This window comes from Drosophila mojavensis, unplaced genomic scaffold (assembly GCF_018153725.1).
Source record: "Drosophila mojavensis isolate 15081-1352.22 unplaced genomic scaffold, ASM1815372v1 contig_74, whole genome shotgun sequence".
Classification (NCBI taxonomy): domain Eukaryota; kingdom Metazoa; phylum Arthropoda; class Insecta; order Diptera; family Drosophilidae; genus Drosophila; species Drosophila mojavensis.
Genome location: NW_025318899.1, coordinates 14,375,801 through 14,396,200, shown reverse-complemented (window position 1 = coordinate 14,396,200; position 20,400 = coordinate 14,375,801). Strand labels below are relative to the sequence as shown.

The window sequence follows — 20,400 nt, the reverse complement described above, 5'->3', positions numbered from 1 at the left end:
GAACTTTTCAGTATATTTTTTGACCTGCCGTAATTTTGGGTGACCAAACTTGGTAAAAATAAAAAGTGTGCCCAGATTGCGTTAGCCTATAATTTAGTACCAAACTTAATAGCATTTTGTTTATGTTGTGTTTAAAATAATAAGAGCAAATTAGAGAATCTTATGATAAAATGGGTGGCACGCGATGCGTATTTCGTGACTGCCAAGTCTCAACACAACGCAATCCCAAAATGCATTTTTTCAAACTGCCAGTTCGTGATCCAGTTCGCCTGGAAACTTGGCTTAAGAATTGCGGCAACGCTGACATTTTAAATGTTGCCAAGGAGAAATTATCCAATCGCGCTGTTTGCGCGCGTCACTTTCGCTACGAATGCTTTATGAACTATAAATTAGATCGACTAATACCAAATCAGACGCCCACTTTGGTGCGCGTCAGTAAGGATTTGGCCTGGGACATGGAGCACCTCGACGAGAATGGTGAGGCAACAATGGTGAAGCTTTCCATGCCCACATTGGAGCATTTAATACCTCCCCCAAATTTCGAATGTCCACTTGGTTTCACCGATGACGCACGATTTGGACGAAAATACGTAGCGAGAAGACGAACGCCACCCAAGCCCCTGATCCTCGAGCCAAATAAAAGACAAAAACTTGTGCATGAGCAAGGGAATACAACTGAAACATCCTTAATCGTTGACACGGGTAAAGAACAGCCGCTGAGTGGAAAAGACATTGATATGGGGCCTCTGACAGACTCAAATGTAACAGAAGAGATGCACGAAGACTATCAGCTTAAATATGAGCAATTGAGAACAAACTTTGAGCAACTCTCTAAAGAGAATGCCGATTTAAAGCAAACAATCGAGAGACTAGAAGCTCAAGCTGAAGTATTAAAGAGCTCCTCTTCCACCTCTGTGGCACCACAATTGACCAAGTCACAGCTGTACAACGGCATTAAAAAGTATCTGGGTGCAACAATGGCTGCACTCGTGCGCATGGAAATGTTCGGCGGCGCAGAGCGTCCATGGAAAGAGGATGAACGGGATTTTTCCAAGGAGCTGTTACAGTTGGGCGAGCACGTCTACACACACTGCTGTGATGAATGGCGATTTCGGTTGCCCTCATTGCGTATGGCACGCAGTTGGCTGGAAGATAAACATACCGAAGAAAACGAAGGAGAACAGTTATAAAAGCTAGATAATCATATTTTCATATGACTAAGTTAACAGCAGCAAATGTGCCTTTCGCTTCTTATATTGGCAACTATCTTAATTAGATATATATAAAAACTTACTCTTATACGACTGTCTTACTTAGTTTTGGCATCAAGGCCAAACATTCAAATTGTGACAAAGGTTCTGAAGAATTTGAATTTATGTACCTTCAGCAATCTTTATTACTTTTTTAATCTGTGCACAAGGTCTTCACGTAAATCATAATTGCTCGTATTATTAAAATGCGATTCGGAATTAAGGCATATCAAAGCAATTTCGGTCTCCTTACTGAGCAGACATACCAACGAAAGCCTCAAGATGAAGTCGTCTTTACAAAATGTTCTTGTAAGTAAAGACACCATGTGGTTATTATTTTATTTTTAACCTTTAAATTGTTACAGCTACTAATGTTCTTTGTAACATTTCCAACGTTGCATTGTCAAACGTGCTCGGATTGTTCATTGACCGACGGAGTATATGCATGTGTGGATGAGTTTTCTTACGGCATATGTTTCAATCTTGGAGCCGTTGATACTAACACAATTCGATCATGTGGAGATGGCTATTACTGCAATGTTGACGGCTCATTTTGTTCTCCACAGGAATCCTCTACCGTTAGTTTACCTCAAATCTTCATTATTTAACATTTTAACATAGTTCTGTTGCAGCCATCATGTGAAACTTCTTCTTCAACTGCAGCTGTGTCCACCTGTTCAGATTGTTCGCTGACCGATGGTGTCTATGCCTGCATGGATGAATTTAGCTATGGAGTCTGTTACAATCTCGGCTTTGTCGATCCAAACGCCATTCGATCATGTGATGATGGCTTTTACTGCAATGTGGATGGCACATTTTGCTCACCCCGCGATACGTCTTCCGTAAATTTGATTGAAATTTCTTGTGTTTACATATTTTCATTTGCTGTCTTTTATTACAGCCATCATGTGTATCGTCAACAACTCCAGAACCTACTACAGTATCGACAACAGGTAAACCTACTGGATCGACTACAGTTTTACCACCTGCTTCTACGATCACACAGTCTCCAGAATCTTCAACAGAATCTACAACTCTTTCGCCCCCTGATTCTTCGACTGCGCAGTCACCAGAACTTACAACCACAGTATCTCCCCCTGAATCCTCGACCGCGCAGTCTCCAGAACCTTCAACTACCGTTTCACCTCCTGAGCCTTCCACTGCGCAGTCTCCAGAACCTTCAACTACAGTATCTCCCCCTGAGTCTTCCACTGCGCAGTCTCCAGAGCCGTCAACTACAGTTTCACCCCCTGAGTCTTCCACTGCGCAGTCTCCAGAACCGTCAACTACAGTTTCACCCCCTGAGTCTTCCACTGCACAGTCTCCAGAACCTTCAACTACAGTTTCACCCCCTGAGTCTTCCACTGCGCAGTCTCCAGAACCGTCAACTACAGTTTCACCCCCTAAGTCTTCCACTGCGCAGTCTCCAGAACCGACAACTACAGTTTCACCCCCTGAATCCTCAACCGATCAGTCTCCAGAACCCTCAACTACAGTTTCACCCCCTGAGGCTTCCACTGCGCAGTCTCCAGAACCGACAACTACAGTTTCACCCCCTGAGTCTTCCACTGCGCAGTCTCCAGAACCGACAACTACAGTTTCACCCCCTGAGTCTTCCACTGCGCAGTCTCCAGAACTTTCAACTACAGTATCTCCCCCTGAATCCTCAACCGATCAGTCTCCAGAACCCTCAACTACAGTTTCACCCCCTGAGGCTTCCACTGCGCAGTCTCCAGCACCGTCAACTACAGTTTCACCCCCTGAGTCTTCCACTGCGCTGTCTCCAGAACTGACAACTACAGTATCTCCCCCTGAATCCTCAACCGATCAGTCTCCAGAACCCTCAACCACAGTTTCACCCCCTGAGTCTTCCACTGCACAGTCTCCAGAACCTTCAACTACAGTTTCACCCCCTGAGTCTTCCACTGCGCAGTCTCCAGAACCTTCAACTACAGTTTCACCCCCTGAGTCTTCCACTGCGCAGTCTCCAGAACCGACAACTACAGTTTCACCCCCTGAATCCTCAACCGATCAGTCTCTAGAACCCTCAACTACAGTTTCACCCCCTGAGGCTTCCACTGCGCAGTCTCCAGAACCGACAACTACAGTTTCACCCCCTGAGTCTTCCACTGCGCAGTCTCCAGAACTTTCAACTACAGTATCTCCCCCTGAATCCTCAACCGATCAGTCTCCAGAACCCTCAACTACAGTTTCACCCCCTGAGGCTTCCACTGCGCAGTCTCCAGAACCGTCCACTACAGTTTCACCCCCTGAGTCTTCCACTTCGCAGTCTCCAGAACCGTCAACTACAGTTTCACCTCCTGAGTCTTCAACTGCGCAGTCTCCAGAACCTTCAACTACAGTATCTCCCCCTGAATCCTCAACCGATCAGTCTCCAGAACCCTCAACTACAGTTTCACCTCCAGATTCTTCCACTGCGCCGTCTCCAGAACCTTCAACCACAGTTTCTCCCCTTGAATCCTCGACCGCGCAGTCTCCAGAACCTTCAACAACAATTTCGCCGCCTGATTCGTCGACTGCAAAATCTCCAGACCCTTCAACAACAGTTTCACACCCCGATTCCTCGACAGCACCGTCTTCCGTGTCCACGCAGGAGTCGAGCTCAGAACCCACAAGTACAGAGGTGCCAGAATTCAATGCCGATGCATACTGTTTGAGTCTCAACAAAGAAGGATATTTTAGGGTCCCGAGTGATCCCACCTGCAAAGAGTAAGATGCGTGTCTCGTGGTGCATATTGCTGACTATATTTATTTATTTACGTCTTACAGTTATGTGAACTGTTACAAATTGTCGGGAGATACCCTAGGTTGGCTCTTTCATTGCAACACTGACGAATATTTTAACTCGGAGACAAGTCAGTGTGAAACTGAGCGACCTGCTGACTGCTGATAAACTGAATTTTATTTAACTTTCGCAAGGATGAGTAGAAACATGTTATAAAAAAAATATATATTTATATATATATAATATTGTATAATAAGAAGGATTTATTTAAGTATATTGCTTACAGTTTTGTATTCTTTTATTGGTACGATTAGTATTATTATTATTATTATTATTATATATTTTTATAAATGATCGAAACAACCAGAATTTCTCTTTTATTTCTATATTTATTTATATGAATGCTCAAAAAGGATATATTGACGTTAACAAACCCTCAAATATAGGTTAAGAATATAGTATATTCAAAATTTTGATATGCATGTAAATTGCTTAAGTGCAAAGGTCTGGTTTAGGGGACGTACAGAACTTGCCGTTAAACCACGTCTCTGATGGGCATTTCAGTTCACGACCCCTCCAGACTCCATTAATGGACGCGCATTGGATATACCTATAAAAAATATAATACATATATATATTCAATATATCGATACAAATCGGTCACTTTACGTAGCACATGTGGGGTCCAATTCATTTGTCAATTGGTTAGTTGTTTGGGTCTCTTGACAGAGAGTGTCTGGATCCCGAGGGGTGTTATTAGGAACACAATTCGCCTCACCAGTCGATTTCGGATAGCATATATATTTACCGCCAGTGCAATGATAGTCTTTGGGACATTCTATATAATCCTTAGATGGAGCGCCTGAACAATGAGTATACTATTAATTGGTGTATTTGTAGATAATATATATATATATATATATATATATATATATATATATATGTGAATACCATTTATGCAAATCGAAAATGTGGTTTCACTATGGCAAGCAGCTCGAACTTCAGTCTGGCAGACATCACACTGAGCTAGCAAATTCTGGGGCAGTGCTAAGGAAACTAGAAGAAAAGCTGCCTAAAAAATATACAGGAATTATTAGTACATTTTGTGTATCAGATACACGGTTTAACAATACTAACGATCTTTGACAATTGAAACATTTTTGGAGCATGTGCAGTGGAGCAGCAAATTTGTAAAACTGGCCAAAATTGATGGAACGCTTGATTTATATGCACATCTATAAGCATAGATAAGTCGTATTACCTTGGGTTAGATAACATAAAGAAATTGTTGACTGCAGTAAACCTTGACAGAATCATAAACCAAAGGGGATGACAAATATTTTATTTAATCTGAGATAAAGAAAATTCGGAGAAATAACAATCTTTATTGGCATATTTTTTTTGATTTTATTAAAAACAAGATTGGTAAAATTATGTACAGGAATCTGGTTTCACGGCATCGCATTCAACTCCATTGAAATAGGGTTTGTTTGGGTTTGAACACTGGTATATTCGTCCTAGTAGTTGACCAGTAGAACCATTTTCGTAACAATAAATAAAACTAAAGGAAAATACATTATAGATTTCATTACTGCGCTTGATGCTGCTGCTCACCTTTTGCAGGTGGGATCATCCTTGTTTTCATAGCTGGTTGCCTTTCCGATAGCATTGCAATATGCATTCAGATCGACTACAGGTTTACAAATGGGATCATTGTGGCTTTCCGGATAACATATATATTTTCCTCCCGTACAAACGTAATTGGTTGGACAGGTAATAACTTTTTTTGATGCCTCACCTTCGATCAGAACGGGTTTTGTGAGCCATTCGATAAATAGTTATGTCATATGCATAATTACCATTGATGCAGATCGAATAAGTATTCTGGGAATGACAGGCAGCCCTGTTTGTCTGACAAACATCGCACTCGGCATTCAGATATTGCACCAATATCTATTGAGAAATGACTTATACATAACTATCTTTCTTTAAATAGGTTTAGCTAGCAGCTCTAGTTACCAGTGATATAAGTATTCGTAGCCACATCTTGTGTTTATCGCTCACAATTCACAATTCGAACTGAACTATTCCTTGCAAAATTTGGACACTTTATAAACATTGTTTATCACTGATAATCTTATATCTTATCTCTGGCTGGTTTATGAACTATTCACGTCTGCTTTTTATTATACCCTGAACTTCAGGATAAAGTGTCCAATATACAAATTCGGTTTTTGTTAAAATTTACGCCCACCCCTAAATTCACCCCCTCACCCACACTTTTGTAAAAAGCGTATTTCAAATACTAGAGACTTGTGCTTTGGCAAATACATACATGCATATTCATGTTATAATCATAATCTGAAAGTTTCATGAAGATCGTATGTCCACAAAAAAAGTTATTAAGCAATTAAGTTCTCATTGTAAGCGCTCACTGCCACCCATGCGTGTTTATGCTTGTGTGTGTATGTGTGTGTGTGTGTATGTATGCCTGTGTGTGTGTGTGTGCGTGTTTCTTGTGTAAGCTGAAAGACGCGAAAAATTATTGAAATAGCTATTACTCCAAGGGTTCAGGGGATCCCGTAGTCGAGCAGTCTCGACTAGAGCTTTCTTACTTGTGTAGACTCTTCTAATATTACATCTAATATTCATAAAAATAACAGATTTTTTTAAGTTAAAAATTATTTTATATAGACAGAGCTTTCTCTTCTTCTCACATCAGATGAAACTATAAATAATAAATAAACAGATTTCGAACAGGGTCTCCATTTGGTATATTGCCTTTTTATATGTTGCAGTATATAACTGGGTATTCAATGTGAGCTTTATTTTTTGCATTATTTCTAAAATCTTTGAAATAATCTGATTGTGCAGAACGTATATCTATAAAGAATATATTTTTAATAGTATTTGATTGTTGGAATGATTAATACATATTTGAAGATACCACAGTTCGGAATAGCCTTCTTCCACAGTTACGATCACACCTCTGCCAAATGGAATCTTAAACTAAAATGCTGAGCAGAAAAAATAATCTTAATTTATCGTACAGAGACTCAAAACACTTCAATTATGTATAACTTTATGTTTGTGGTTTATTGCGTATTTAGGTATTTGTCAATAAATTAAAGAATTATAGCTTTAACTGTGTGTTTAGTTATTACCGCTTAAACTACTTTTAGTCTTACAAAAATATATATTTATATATATATGTGTGTATTCACAAATTAAAGGCGCATTCGTTAGCTGTTAGCTGTATAGTATACAAAATGTGTAGGAATATATTCGAGTGTTTGAGTTTTTAATGTATGAAATGCATAATAAATACAATAATAGTTCATCTTGTGGACGTAATATGGACTTACATTTCGGTATTGGTATACACATACATATAAGTACATGGATAAATGTGGGTGTGTATAATTTATGCTAAAAAATAGTTTTGAATTCGCACAGTTGCCGTTTAGTCTTCGTATAGTTATATATATATTTATATATATATACGTATAAATTGTATAACTATTATCTAAACTATGTCTAAATGTAAAACACAACATATATATAATATAGATGCTACGTATTAAATTGCAGACCTTTTTGTATGTAGCTTAAGGCAAATCATAGCATTATAAGAACCACTTAGTAAATTTCTCTTCTGTTAAGCTAAGGCATAAATTCGTTACTTTCTAAAACGAAATAATACTTCGTCGTCAGCAAATGCAGTTTGTTTTTGTTTGTCTGTATGTTTCATTGTGTGTTTGTGTTCGAGAAGCTCTAAACGCAGCCGTATTCATACCAAATGCTATTGCTTTTATCTTCGTTTCGTTTGCGCAGTGTTTTATCGTCCTGATTGGTGCTGCCGGCGACGCTGCCGCCGCTGCCCGAGGCCTGTAAGAGTGGGCTCTGGTCGTTGGTCGTCCCAATGGTTGTATTGATGCGATTGTACATGAGAAACGTGGCTGGCTGATTGTCGTTCTTCAGTGGTGTTTGCGGCTCAGCGCCAGTGGTGGCGGTGGCGGCTGCTGTAGCATTGTTGTTTGGCGTAGGCGTTGAACTTGCCTGCGGCTGTTGTGCCGCGGCGCTGGAGCCATCGGGCAGCTTCTCATCGATCAAATAAACGGTGCGTCGCGAGCCAGCGGTACCCAGGGTTAAGCTGCTGCCAGTTACGTCGGGCGGTTCAAGTCTGCTGAAAGCAAAAATGAATTAGTAACCAGAAATACCCAGCAAATTGAAAGTAAAAGGGGAGGTATCCACAAAACACAAACAAATATTGGCATAGCTTTACATTTAAGGATTTGGGAAGGTGGGATACATTTTTTATTGGGAATTTCTTGTATGTTAAACATTTAAAAGCGCATACCCGTGCACGCTATTTCTACGTGAATTACTCAAATCCGTACGTTTCTGTGCCTGCAGGCTACTTCGCACAGTGCCACCGCGTTGTATGGAGCTATCCAGCAAATCCCTATAGAGTACATGTACAGCGCATACATAAACAGTGTGTGCGAGTGTGTGTGCAAAGTTGATGGTATTGTTGATGTTGTTGTTGTGTATATACATGTAAATAAAACAAGAACCATAAACCAAAACTAAATACATCATTTAACCATTAAAGCAAATGCATTCGGCCAGACAAAGCTGAAATAAGATTATCTTCCATTTTGCAATTATTTGGTAAAGTATAGCATAAATAATTTAGTACTTTCTCTACTCTAGCAAATTTAAATGAAATCTTCCACAGATTTAACATTAGCCCATAGTCCGAATAATATTTGACTTACCGCTGTAGACTCTGACGCAGTGGTATGTTACGCTGTAACAGATGCGTATCGGACGCAATGGATAGTGGCTCCTCATTGCTATTATCCGATTCATTGCCACCCGATTCAGAGCCAATGACAAACTGAGAATTGGTGCGAGCATCATCAACCCACGAACGACGATTCTGCAATAAATCAATATTTAGCTAAGCGCTCAAGCTATGCAAAGAATTACTTTACTCTTACCCGACTTGGCACCTTGTTCATCAAATCGGAACTGGCCTTCTTCACACGTCTAACGAGACTGCTGGCAAATGGTTTTCTGTGGAATATTTGGAATTAGAAATGCCCCGCTTAGATTTATTATCTTGTGACATACTTCTTTTGCACTGTGGTCTCCGATTTCTTATAGTGCTCCATTATCTTCTCCTCCAGTTTTTCCTTTTGACGCTTTAGGCTGTGCACTCGTTCTGTGTAGTTCTTTTCCTCTTCGTGGAAGTGCTTCTTGTCCTCCAATGAAATGGCCAGCAATTCTTGGTATTGCGACAGCAGCTGTGATACATTGTCCATTAAGGCCTTGCGCTCCGAGTCCAGGTCCGCATTGTTTTGTATAAGCATCTGGTAGATGGAATGCATCGATTAGTCGAATGTAAAATGGGGTAAAACAAAAATAACAACTCACCTCGCAACGCTGCTGAACCTTTGAGTATTCGATCTGCAGTAGACGTACCTGATCCTGTTTGGCATTCAGCTCGCCAGTCAACTCGGTATTTTGCAATTTAAGACTACTGTGCTCCACGCGAATCATTTTGTATTGTTCCTGAATGTTCTTGTATTCGTTCTTGAATCGATCGCTAGTGGCGAAGAGATTGCGGAAGTCATCAGTCAACTTGGAGTGCTCAGTGCGCAGTATGGCAAGATCTTCATGGCAGGATTTCATGCTATTGGTCTGTGCGACCAGTTCCTCGATGCGCTGCTCCTGCGATTGGATTGTCTCGCGCGCATCACGCGTCTCTTGGCGCAGATCACGCACAGCCGCCTTTAACTGTTCCTTGTCCTTGTTGAGCGATTCATATTCAGCAGAGAGCTGATCGTGCAGGCACTGCAATGTCACCTGATCTTGCAGCGCGTGCTTGTGCTCCTGCTGTAGCGCATCAATTTCCTTCAACAACGTATCCTTTTCAGCGGCCAGCTGCGAATTAGCCAATTGCAGTGCCACATGCTGAGTATTGAGTGAAGTGATTTGTGAGCCCAATGCTGCCACGTCTACACTTAATCGCGCATTCTCCGTTTGTAACTGCGTATTACTGTCCTGCAAACGTGCCAATTCCGCTGAATCACGTGACGGCCTAAGATGCAGTTTGTGCTCGAAGCGCAACTCCTGCGCTGTGGGCACTTTAGGCGTTGCTGACAGCTCGATATTCTTTTCCACGGTAAAGATTTCCTGGCGATGACATAGTACACACATGTCCGACTTGACGCCCGCCTCCTGCTGCTGCTCACGATTGACATTCAGCATAATTTCGCGCACAGTCTTAAAGGTTTCTGGATTGCGTACCAGCTTCTCCACCACATGCTCTACATTTAGTTCAGATGGTTCACCGTCGACCTCGTTGACATCCAGTCCGAGTTTTTCCAGATTGTGGCGCACCTTCTTGGTGACTAGCGTTCCATTAACCAGATCGTTGCGTAGCGTGCTTATCATTTCTTGATCAATGTTGCGCTGCGAGCATAGCTCTTGATTCTGTTTTTCCAGTTCGACAAGCTTTTGCTGCACTAGCTCCGCCTCCTCCTGTACTTTGGCGAGCCTCATTATATCTTTGGCTTGGGTGTCCAGCCTGTTGATGCTCTCGTCCAGTTGTACAGACTTTTGTTCACTGCTCTCCTTAAGTTTTGTCACTTCTTTCAGCAAGCTGGCATTCTCGCGCTCGTACGTACATACCTTCGCCTCAATCTCGTAAAGTTTCTGTTTGGTCTGCTCGAACTGTTGGGTTTTTTCTATATACTGTTCCAGCTCCTTTGTCTTGGCTTCTGCGAGGCGTTCCAAATCATCGGCTCGACGCTGAATGCTCTCATTGAGAGTTTGAATGCGCTGCTTCTCTTTATTTAGTGTTTCTACATACTGTTCGGCATCCGCGAGTTTTTGACGATCTGCCTCACGCTCTAGACTCTGGCGATCGTAGCTCTTCTGACGACTATCGACGGCATCCTGCAGCTTTTTGTTCTCTTCTAAAGCGTTCTTAAACACGCTCTCCAATTCCACATTTTGTTGCGTCAATCTTTGTATGTTCTCTTGCATCTGTTCAATTTTCAGCGACAATTTCTTCTTCTCTTTTTCAAGTTCTAGCATTTTGCTCGTTGATTCATGGAAGCTGTTCTCTTTCAACTGCTCCAGAGCAGCAGTCAGTCGACGATTCTCTAGCTCTAGCTTAAGAGCACGTGTTTGTGCATTGTTCGTAAGTTGCTCGGACAAACTATTGTCACCTGAATTGCACTCGTCCTCATTGTCGGAGAATGATTTGTCGACTTCCTGCGTGCAATTGAGATTCTTTGCTACCAGCTGCAGTTGAGCATTCTCTTCGAGAAGCTCTTCTAGCTTGGCTCGATCCACATCACGCTCGAGCGCCATGTCATTCAATTTCTGCTTGTACTTGATGATTTCCGACTCCAAGGTGATGGCATGTTCCGAACGTTTACGTGAACGTTGTAGCTGCTCCTCCAGCATTTCTCTGTTAAATTGATTCATATGTAAGTAAAGTTAATTTATTTTATGTATTGTGCTGCATATACTTAGATTCAAGCAGTACACGATTATCCTCGCGCAGCTCTTCCACGCGCGACTTATAAAAGTCTGAATCCCCAAGTTTTTCCCGATATTTCTGCACCTCAATCTCTAGACGATCGGCACGTTCCGCACGCTCACGCAATATATCAACTTCATCCCGATAGGCAGAGGCGCGTTTTGCCTCAGTAAACCATTCTTGGCTCTGTAATAGAAACAAAGAGCATATTAGTTAGTTTAGACTAAGCAATTGAAAGCAACTTACTTCCTGGCGCAGCTTTTCAAAACGCTGCTTTTTGTCATCCAGCTCTTCACGTAGCTCCAGCAGAGTCTCCGACTTCTCCTCACTGTAAACGGAAAACAATTTAGCTATTAGGGTTTTCATAATTGGATTGAGTCACTTACAGTTCTTGACGCAATTTACGATTCTTAGATCTAAGATCTGCGCACTCCACCGCCAAATGATTGCTTTCTGAATTGGAAGATGAAGAGGTTGTCGAGGTGGCTGTACCACTGGAAGGTGAACGGGGAACACTAACACCTTGTCCGCATTCGACTCCATCAGTTGCACTAAGCTCTGGCTCCACGCACACTGTTTCGATCCACTTCAAGTACATTTGATCACGCTCCTTGGTTAGGCGGATTATGTGTCCATACATATTCTCGGCCGACAGACGTTCTATTGAATCCTCGGTGAGCACCAGGCTGTGGCTATCCGTCACCTGTTTGATGAGCGCCACAATGCCATGCTGAGTCTCCAGATCCAGTTCCTTAATGCGCGCTATGAAAAGCTCTTTGTTGGGGCATTGCACCGCTGCGCCCAGCAACAGTGTTAGCAGGGTTTTCATCTGTTCTAAGCCCTGCTTGCTCTCCGGATAATAGCCCAGTATATAGGCATCAGGCAGCACCAGTATAGTCTGTCCCAGCTCCTCTTCGAAAAGTGCTTTTAGGTTACGTACTATGCACTCAAAGTTTTTGGCTCGCGCAATGCTCAACGACTTGCCGCTTAGTTCACTGAGCAGTTCGCTGGGATTGTTCTGTGGTTCCGGATCGATTTGTAACCAAACGCTGTGTATTATGTGGCCATCCAGCAGCGAGGTATAACCAGCGAGCAGCTCGGCACGAGGTAAGCATGATTCCAACTGAAAGTGAAAGATCGTACAAGATTAGGTTGCTATTAACTGTAAGTATAGCCCTAACGATAATTAAGTTTAATATATTTACAAGTATACGTAGTACCAATTGGCAAATTAATTTTCTCATTTAGGAAAAGAGAGTATTCTCAACATTAAGTACACATCATTATTCAACATACATTTACATATAAGAATATAGAATTTACATATAAGAATAATAAATACAGAATATACTAATATTCCCTCTTTTAGCATGCAAATTTGTCAAGGGTATAAAAGCCGGTCGAGCAAAACTCAGAGTTCTCGTAATTGACAAACAAAGGCCTGCCGACGGGCCGCTGCTAATGACAGCATTAAAAAAGTTGTTTTTTGTTTTTGTACCGTAAACGGTAGCAATAGCCAAAGCCACAGTTACAATGACCTTGGGGCTAAGAGTCGGAAATCTCTGTGGCTATAAATATGTGTGTACGCATGTATGCTTCTATGTATTTTCATACATACCCGTATGTGCGGGCGCATGTAAATTGAATACTTGAATATTTATGTATGCCAATCACGTTTTTATTCAGCTGCCCTCTTATGAGCATGTCGAGCATGTTTATCCACTCACTCACCCAAGAGACGAGCGCTCCATTTATGAATTCGTCAATTTCCATCGGTGTTGCGGTTGCCGTGCCAGCCATTCTTGTTGTTGCTGCTGTTTTTCCAGTGCACGCGTGTGTGTGTGAGTGTGCCTGCGTGCGTGTGCTTATGGGGCTACACCTGCACCTGCCGTCAATGCAATAATTGTAGCGGCGACACCAACGACAGTGGCGGCTGTGTCTTTGTTTCTAATTTAATTGCCGCCGTGACAGCTTCACAGCTTCCAAATCATTTTATATGCAAACACACACACTCACACACGCGTGGATAGAAACTGTTTGCCAATAACAATAACAGAAAACTTGAGAAGATCTTATATATTTGTTCTTAATTTTAAATATGAACTGCGGACAAGCGACCAGGTTGGTTTATCTAACATTAACAATTAACAATCTAAAGTTTTTTATTTTTATTTTTTATTTTTGGCGAAACACCTGCGCTGCGCTTGTTGTAAATTTGGGATGTAAGAAATAAACATCTAGAGATGTGCTTAATATATCGATACAGTTCATTTTATATCGATAGAAGTAAATTTTAAAATTATATATTGTCGTAAATTTATGAATTTGATTAGGTAAATAAATCGAATTCTACAATATTTAAAAAATTTATTTGCCTCTATGTCCTTAGACTCAATATTGGTTTCTTATCGGAACAGTAATAGTATCGATCTGTAGGCAGCTGTTTACTATTTTGCCACTACTGGCAACGCTGCAAGTTAGTTGCCGTTGACATTTCTTAGCGCCCAAAGCTTACTTGTGTGCGGGAATGCCTGGCTATACTGGCGAACGGATTATTTAACGCGTCCGTAAAGATGGCTTCGATTGCGCATCCAAAATTGCAAATTACGAAAATTGCACTGTTAAATTAGTTAGTTATATGAAAATAAACGGATTCGAAACGCATTGAAAACGAAAATATATTTAAAAAAAAAAAACGACCCGAAGAGTGCGTGAAGTTAAAAGCGGCTTGCCTATATATAGATAATTCTATATATATGCACATTTTGTTGCAAATAGGTTAATATATTTAAATATACGATATGGGCAACCAACCGGGTAAACTGCAGACGCCACAGAGTGGACGGCCCAAAAAGAATGTGCATTGGAAATCTGCAGGCAAGTTAAACGGAAAAGCCCGTTCTAAATTCCATTAAAATTCAAGTAAAATTCAAAAATATATTCCCGAATTTCCACACACTGAAAATCTTCTCTAATTGGCTGTGAGAGCTCGCACATACATAGTAGTAGCAGTCCACATAGTTGGTGGGAGCGCTAGAAATATTCCTATTTTTAGCCACTCGCACATTCAAGTGGTTGCCGCGGCCGTCCATTGACGCGACGCCGTCCGTCGGCCCGTTTTTCTGTTTTGTATACCCATTGAAGATCGGTCAAAAAATGAGTATGATAATTGACTGAAGAATTTGTAACAACTCTTATCTATTTCTTCCTGATCTTTTTTGTCTAATTAAAAAAGTTAGTCTCACATGATTTTACTTGTAAATAAATATGCGAGCTTTAAAAGTTTACAGGGTATCATTTCATGTCTAGCAGCTAAAATATTACCTAGAGTATATCTTATGAAGTACAATAGCAGTCGAGTACTGCATTTTGTAGATTAGAGTATGGCAAATGCAAAATTAAGATCAAATTATATATGTATATTACTTACGATTAAATATTTTCCTACAGGGCATTTGACAGTCGGTGCCTTGCGACTCTAGTAATCTTGTTTCTTCTGTTTTTCTTGAATCTTTGGCCTAAAATTTGAAAGAACTACAAAGTAATGTTTTCGAAATAGTCTATTTTGAATACTGCGCAAGCGCTTGAGTTTCGAGATTTTAGAATGTATTTTGTGCATTATTTACCTGTGATTAATTTGATCTCTCTATTTGATAGAACGGCCCTCTCCGCCGGGTCGTCCCATATTGACGCCGCTGGCGCTCTCCGAGCAGCAGCCCGATGTGGTTAATCTGCGCTGGGAACGCCCGCTGCTGGACGGTGGCTCGCCTATTATCGGCTATACGGTGGAGCAGCGACGTGTGGGCTCGCCCCACTGGGTGCGTGCCACACCCACGCCCATCTCCGGTTGCGAAATTCAGATCAGTGGCCTGGAGCCGGGCTGGCGCTACGAATTTCGATGCTTTGCCGAGAACATTGTGGGTCGCTCGAATGCCAGCGAGTTGTCCGATCCGCTGACTGTGACCTTGCAGAGGAACGCAATCAGTGTGCCCCGCTTTGTGGAAGAGCTGACGGACATGGATGCCGTCGAGGATGAGCGGATCGAGTTCCGCGTGCGAGTTCTGGGCGAACCGCCGCCAGAGATCAATTGGTTCAAGGATGGCTACGAGATCTTCAGCAGTCGTCGCACCAAAATTGTCAATGAGCTCGATTGTAGTGTGCTGATTATACACCAGGTGGCGCTGACCGACGAGGGCGAGATCAAGTGCTCGGCCACGAATCGTGCGGGTCATGTGGTCACCAAGTGTCGCCTGAAGGTGCAGGCACCGCCCAAGATTCGTCTGCCGCGCACCTACGAGGATGGCCTCATCGTGGAGGCGGAGGAAGTGCTACGTTTAAAGGTGGGCGTGGCGGGACAGCCAGCCCCAGCCATCACCTGGCTGCACGAGGGCGAGGTCATAGTACCGGGCAGTCGTTTCGAGGTCACCAACACGGAGAAGAACTCGCTGCTGAAGATCGACAACGTGCAGCGCGCAGATCGGGGCGAGTATATGGTGCGAGCTTGGAATAAGCTGGGCGAGGATATCGCCTCCTTCCTGGTCACCGTGACGGCCAGGCCGAATCCGCCAGGTGCTCCACGCCTCAACATGTCCTTTGGCAAGTCGGCCACGTTGTCGTGGACAGCTCCGCTGGACGATGGCGGCTGCAAGATCGGCAACTATATCGTGGAGTACTTTCGTATTGGCTGGAACGTTTGGCTAAAGGCAGCCACCACACGGGCGCTGAGCACCACATTGCACGATCTGATTGAGGGCTCCGAGTACAAGTTTCGCGTAAAGGCGGAGAATCCATACGGCTTGAGTGAGCCATCGGAGGAGTCGGAGTTGCTCTTCATACCCGATCCGAAGCGTGGCATCACCAAGCCCAAGTCGGCCACCAAAATTGCTGGCGATGAACGCAATGACGCTGGGCATAAGGAGAAGGACAAGGACATATCGAAGCCTGTGCCGCCGCGCCGCAAGACGCTGTCGCCGCCACGCCCACAAACGGATGCGGCGACCAGCATGTCCGCTTCGCCCAAGCAATCGCCGCGTGGCTCGCGCAAGCCCACTCCACAGCTGGTGGACAGCGAGCAGCTGCGCCACGAGATGTCCTACGGCACCTCCGACCAGGCGCTGAAAATGAGCGTGCGCAAGAGCCCATCGCTGAGCAGCGCCGACTCGGCTGCAGTGCAAACCAAAACCACCAAGCCCGACTCCAATCCCAAGCTCAATTTGTCGCTGATAACAACAACAGCGCTGGCGGACAAGCCGGAGCCACAGTCCAAGCCACCCAAATCACCCCCAGCTGCAGTGCCGCTGAAGCTCTTCAATGTCAAGCCGATGACTACCGCCAAGGACAAGTCACCTGGTCGCCCAGCACAGAAGTCGAAGCCGCAGACGCAGCCGCAGCCACTGCCGCAGCCTCCGATAGCAGCACTGGAGCCTGCCTTGGATTCGTCTCAGCGTCAGCCTGCTCCACTGCGAAAGAGTCCAACGCCGCCGCAGCCCATCAAATCGACGCCCGCCCTGCAGCGCAGCGCTGAGCCCGTCCAGCTGGGCGTCAATCAGAATGTGAGACGCTTCTCTGGTCACTCTCTGAGCCCGGCCAAGAATGTGCCGGCTCTGGCAATTGCCATAGCCACCAGTGCCCACATTGGTGAACCGCTGCCTACCATAGAGATCAGTGCCCCGCCTCCTGCCCAGCCTGAGCCACTTGTGCCGGCGACTCCCACATCGGAGCCGACGCCACCAGTGATAAAGGTGCGTCCACCGAAGCCAGCGGATAAACACGACGAAGTCCATACGAGCAATGAGTTCATGCTAGTGGTCTTCGACAAGAACAGCAAGGTCAAGGATAAGGACAGTAAGTAGTTGAGTAATTCCAAAAACTCCCATTGATATTGTTTTGCCTCGTCCAGAGCAAGATTCCTTTGAGCTGGAACTGGAGGACGCTATACAGCCACCGCCGATCTCCATCTCTGCACCGGATTTGGCCTTCTTGGAGTTCACCAACTTGCACACGACTTTCCCGCTGCGCCGCTCGGTCAGCTCCACGGAGCTCCTCTACGAACGTGCCATGGCGCGTTTCTACGAAGCCGTGGAATTGGAGCAAGCCTCCAAATCAAAGGCGAAGACTGCAAAGGCCCAGGAGCCGGCAGCCATAGCCGTGACCGCTCCGACCACGTTCCGCAAGCGCCTGGGCTCTATGACGGAGGCGGAGCGTGCTTCCTTCGAGCGCCGCAGCGAGCTGAGACGTCAGTCGGCTGACATGGTGCCCATGGGACGTAAATGGGATTCACGGGAAAACGTAAACCTCGTTGATTTAAAGAATCTGACACGTGCCAACACGGAACAGCTGCTCAATCTGCAGGCAAGAAACACTGATAGTCGTGAACAGGATCTGGAGGATTACGACGAGGATCGCACGGAGAGCACAGCCGATGACAGTGAGGACTTGGACATGGACGAGGAGCATCAGCAGCAGCAGCAGGGCTTCGACCTGGGCACTGATTATACCGAGAGCACCGCCACCTCCGACCAGGACTCCATTGAGAAATTCAAAATGCAGCTGATGGCGCGAACTCACTCACCCAGTCCACGTGATCTGGAGACGTATCATCCGCGCAACATGGGCGCTGGCACCTTCACCCCCTATCGTGCACCCACACCGGAGCAGGCAGCTGTGGTGCTCAATCGACCAATGCCTCTGCCCAGTCCGGACTTTGTGCCAAAGCCCATATTGAAACGGTCATCCAATGAGCACGTGGAGCTCACCCTTAGCCAGCCTAGCAGCCCGGATGCACAGCAGCAGGAGCTGGGCAATGGCGCTGTCAGCAGCCCTTCCACTCCTGCTGCAGCACCCAGTAATTTGAAACTGGATCTGGCCAAGGGCATCAAGTCGTTTTTCAGCCGGGACAAGCGCTCGGCCACCGAGAAGAACACCGAGGCCAACGAGGAGATCTCGAATCCGCTGGAGAAGACCAACGCTGCTGTCATCGCTGCGGAGCTGGAGACGAAACGCAAAATAAAAGAGGAGGAGGAGCTGCGGCGCCAGGAGCAGGAACGACTGATGCAGGAGGAGGCCCACGCAGCCGTGGATCACTACAGCGACCTGGTGCGCCAGGTGAGCAGCACCCACAAGTACCACACGCCGCTCTACCTCGACCGAGATGAACTGAAGCGAGCCGCTGCCCAAGCGGGGGAGGACGACGACGACGACGATGGTGCCGCAGCGGAGCATCAGCAGCGTCGAGCACGCAGTCCCGATCAGGATGAGCTGCTGCTGGCTCCGCCTACCGTCAGTCGGGAGCGACGTCTGTCCATTTCAGAGCGGGAGCAGCTTGTGCATGTGCGTGATGCAGCCAGCAGACATGCCATGCACAAGGCGCCCGAAACACCTGCACATGAGGATCAGCGGCGGGAGGAGGAGCCGGAGTTTCCCACTGTGCTGGTGGTGCCGCCACCCAAGTCCAAGAACAAAAAAGACGCCGAGGAGTGCGCCGAGAGCGTGATGAGCGAAATAGTCGAGGCGCGTCCCGATGCTCGTGGACGCACGCGTCTGGTGAAGGTCAAGCGTGTGATCAAGCGCCGTGTGCCGTCCCGCACGCGCTCTCGCGACGTCTCGCTCAGCAGGCCACAGCAGCCGCTTGCTACCGGAGGTAGCTCGTTGTCCCAGGAACACAGCTCCCAAGCGGCATTGCTGCTGTCTGCCGCGGATCGTGAGCTGCTGGAGAAGGCAGCCAGCTTGGCGCTGCTGCAGTCCTGCTCCGAGGAGCAGGCGCATGAGAAGGTGCGCTCCGCCTTGAGTTACTCCACGGATCTGGTGCTCTTCCTCGTAGCCTGCTATGTCTATCTGTTCAAGGACGCACGCCTCGTCCTGCCCATTTTGGCGCTGATGATCTATCGCCAGCTGGGCGAGGCCGTGCGTGGCTACATCCCCAGCTGGCTGCGACGCAAAGGCAACGATGGCGGTGCCTGAGTCAGCCGAATCTCCAGCTGCCCCCAGTTCATCATGCGTTTATCAGTTAAGTTAGCTCTTATCAATCTATCGACTTGTATTTTAAGCTTAAGTCCCCCAAAAACTTCGGATCTACTACGAATTTCTTATGGATAACCCTGTATACGTATACGTTTACTTATATTATATAGTTAACCGATCTTAGACTTGTTGCAGTTTGGTATAGTTTTTGATTATGTGAAATCGTCAATGTCGTATTTGTCCGATTGAAAAGCTCTGTTAGCATTAGAGGCTGGAATTTGTGGTTCATTTCTCTTGTGTCATATCATCGTATTGAGTAAACTAACTGTCTCATGGAAATATTTATAAATATATATATTTAATAATATGCTTGTCTGATCGTCTGATTTGCTTCCTAGCTCTCTTCCTATTCCACTCTTATCATAGCTTTCAGAGAGCTCAAACTTACTAAAAATATAGAGCTACAAAGCTCGTCATGAGATTCTTTATCCTGGCACCTAGACTACTTCTTTATACAAACTAGATCTTGGACATATTCTCTATCGCTTCTTACATGATGTTTCCAGTTAAATTGTTAAAATGCAATTTGTATAATATATTTATAATTTTCATATTATTCATATTTGACCTCTATTTTATAGTCAGATTATAGCTAGCTGCTCGCCAAGCATCGGTTTACTATATCTATTAAAATCACTCTACTTAGGCTGACTTTGTTATGTGTTGTGGTACTCTCCCTCTCACTCAGTGCTCGCTGTTTAGGCCTAATAGATTATATTTTGTGTTTGTTTACGACTTATTTAGTCGGTCTTTTCTGGATTGTTGGTCAATTATTTATTTGAGAAATAAAGCACACAAAAACAAGAATCTAGTCAAGTTCCGGT

At 44.7% G+C, this 20,400-nt stretch overlaps 6 protein-coding genes across 10 annotated transcripts; 3 read left to right on the top strand and 3 right to left on the bottom strand.

The window, feature by feature from the left end:
• Nucleotides 1-73: 73 nt before the first annotated feature.
• On the top strand, nt 74-1,553 carry LOC26528686. Its single transcript, XM_015162474.3, has one exon. It carries the CDS (start codon nt 171-173, stop codon nt 1,188-1,190), a length of 1,020 nt encoding a protein of 339 aa, XP_015017960.1. The 5' UTR covers nt 74-170; the 3' UTR covers nt 1,191-1,553.
• On the top strand, nt 1,474-4,365 carry LOC6582476 (proteoglycan 4). Of its 3 annotated transcripts, none has more exons than XM_044010343.1 (6): nt 1,474-1,559; nt 1,616-1,828; nt 1,883-2,092; nt 2,152-2,203; nt 3,842-3,980; nt 4,041-4,365. In XM_044010343.1, exons 1-6 carry the CDS (start codon nt 1,533-1,535, stop codon nt 4,159-4,161), a joined length of 762 nt encoding a protein of 253 aa, XP_043866278.1. In that variant the 5' UTR covers nt 1,474-1,532; the 3' UTR covers nt 4,162-4,365. The 3 variants fall into 3 exon arrangements, with proteins under 3 accessions (XP_043866278.1, XP_032587680.1, XP_015017959.2); XM_032731789.2 differs by having other exon boundaries at nt 3,677-3,980; XM_015162473.3 differs by having other exon boundaries at nt 2,152-3,980.
• LOC116804395 lies at nt 4,366-5,301 on the bottom strand. The gene is made up of 4 exons (XM_032731791.2): nt 5,134-5,301; nt 4,948-5,068; nt 4,666-4,858; nt 4,366-4,606 (listed from the first exon to the last, which is right to left on the bottom strand). Exons 1-4 carry the CDS (start codon nt 5,239-5,241, stop codon nt 4,489-4,491), a joined length of 540 nt encoding a protein of 179 aa, XP_032587682.1. The 5' UTR covers nt 5,242-5,301; the 3' UTR covers nt 4,366-4,488.
• Nucleotides 5,302-5,361: 60 nt separating this feature from the next.
• Nucleotides 5,362-6,126, bottom strand: LOC26528374. The gene is made up of 4 exons (XM_015162471.3): nt 6,016-6,126; nt 5,856-5,949; nt 5,611-5,794; nt 5,362-5,557 (listed from the first exon to the last, which is right to left on the bottom strand). Exons 1-4 carry the CDS (start codon nt 6,040-6,042, stop codon nt 5,428-5,430), a joined length of 435 nt encoding a protein of 144 aa, XP_015017957.1. The 5' UTR covers nt 6,043-6,126; the 3' UTR covers nt 5,362-5,427.
• A 940-nt stretch (nt 6,127-7,066) lies between these two features.
• LOC6582475 (girdin) lies at nt 7,067-13,787 on the bottom strand. Of its 3 annotated transcripts, none has more exons than XM_015162470.3 (10): nt 13,289-13,787; nt 11,944-12,680; nt 11,804-11,885; nt 11,547-11,743; nt 9,439-11,485; nt 9,136-9,374; nt 9,003-9,078; nt 8,778-8,941; nt 8,357-8,461; nt 7,067-8,179 (listed from the first exon to the last, which is right to left on the bottom strand). In XM_015162470.3, the coding sequence occupies exons 1-10, from the start codon at nt 13,355-13,357 to the stop codon at nt 7,771-7,773; spliced, it is 4,125 nt and encodes a 1,374-aa protein (XP_015017956.1). In that variant the 5' UTR covers nt 13,358-13,787; the 3' UTR covers nt 7,067-7,770. The 3 variants fall into 3 exon arrangements, with proteins under 3 accessions (XP_015017956.1, XP_043866276.1, XP_015017955.1); XM_044010341.1 differs by having other exon boundaries at nt 8,397-8,461; XM_015162469.3 differs by lacking the exon at nt 8,357-8,461.
• Nucleotides 13,788-14,024: 237 nt separating this feature from the next.
• LOC6582474 (titin) lies at nt 14,025-20,383 on the top strand. Its single transcript, XM_002008139.4, has 3 exons — nt 14,025-14,434; nt 15,215-17,401; nt 17,457-20,383. The coding sequence occupies exons 1-3, from the start codon at nt 14,359-14,361 to the stop codon at nt 19,514-19,516; spliced, it is 4,323 nt and encodes a 1,440-aa protein (XP_002008175.3). The 5' UTR covers nt 14,025-14,358; the 3' UTR covers nt 19,517-20,383.
• Nucleotides 20,384-20,400: the final 17 nt, after the last annotated feature.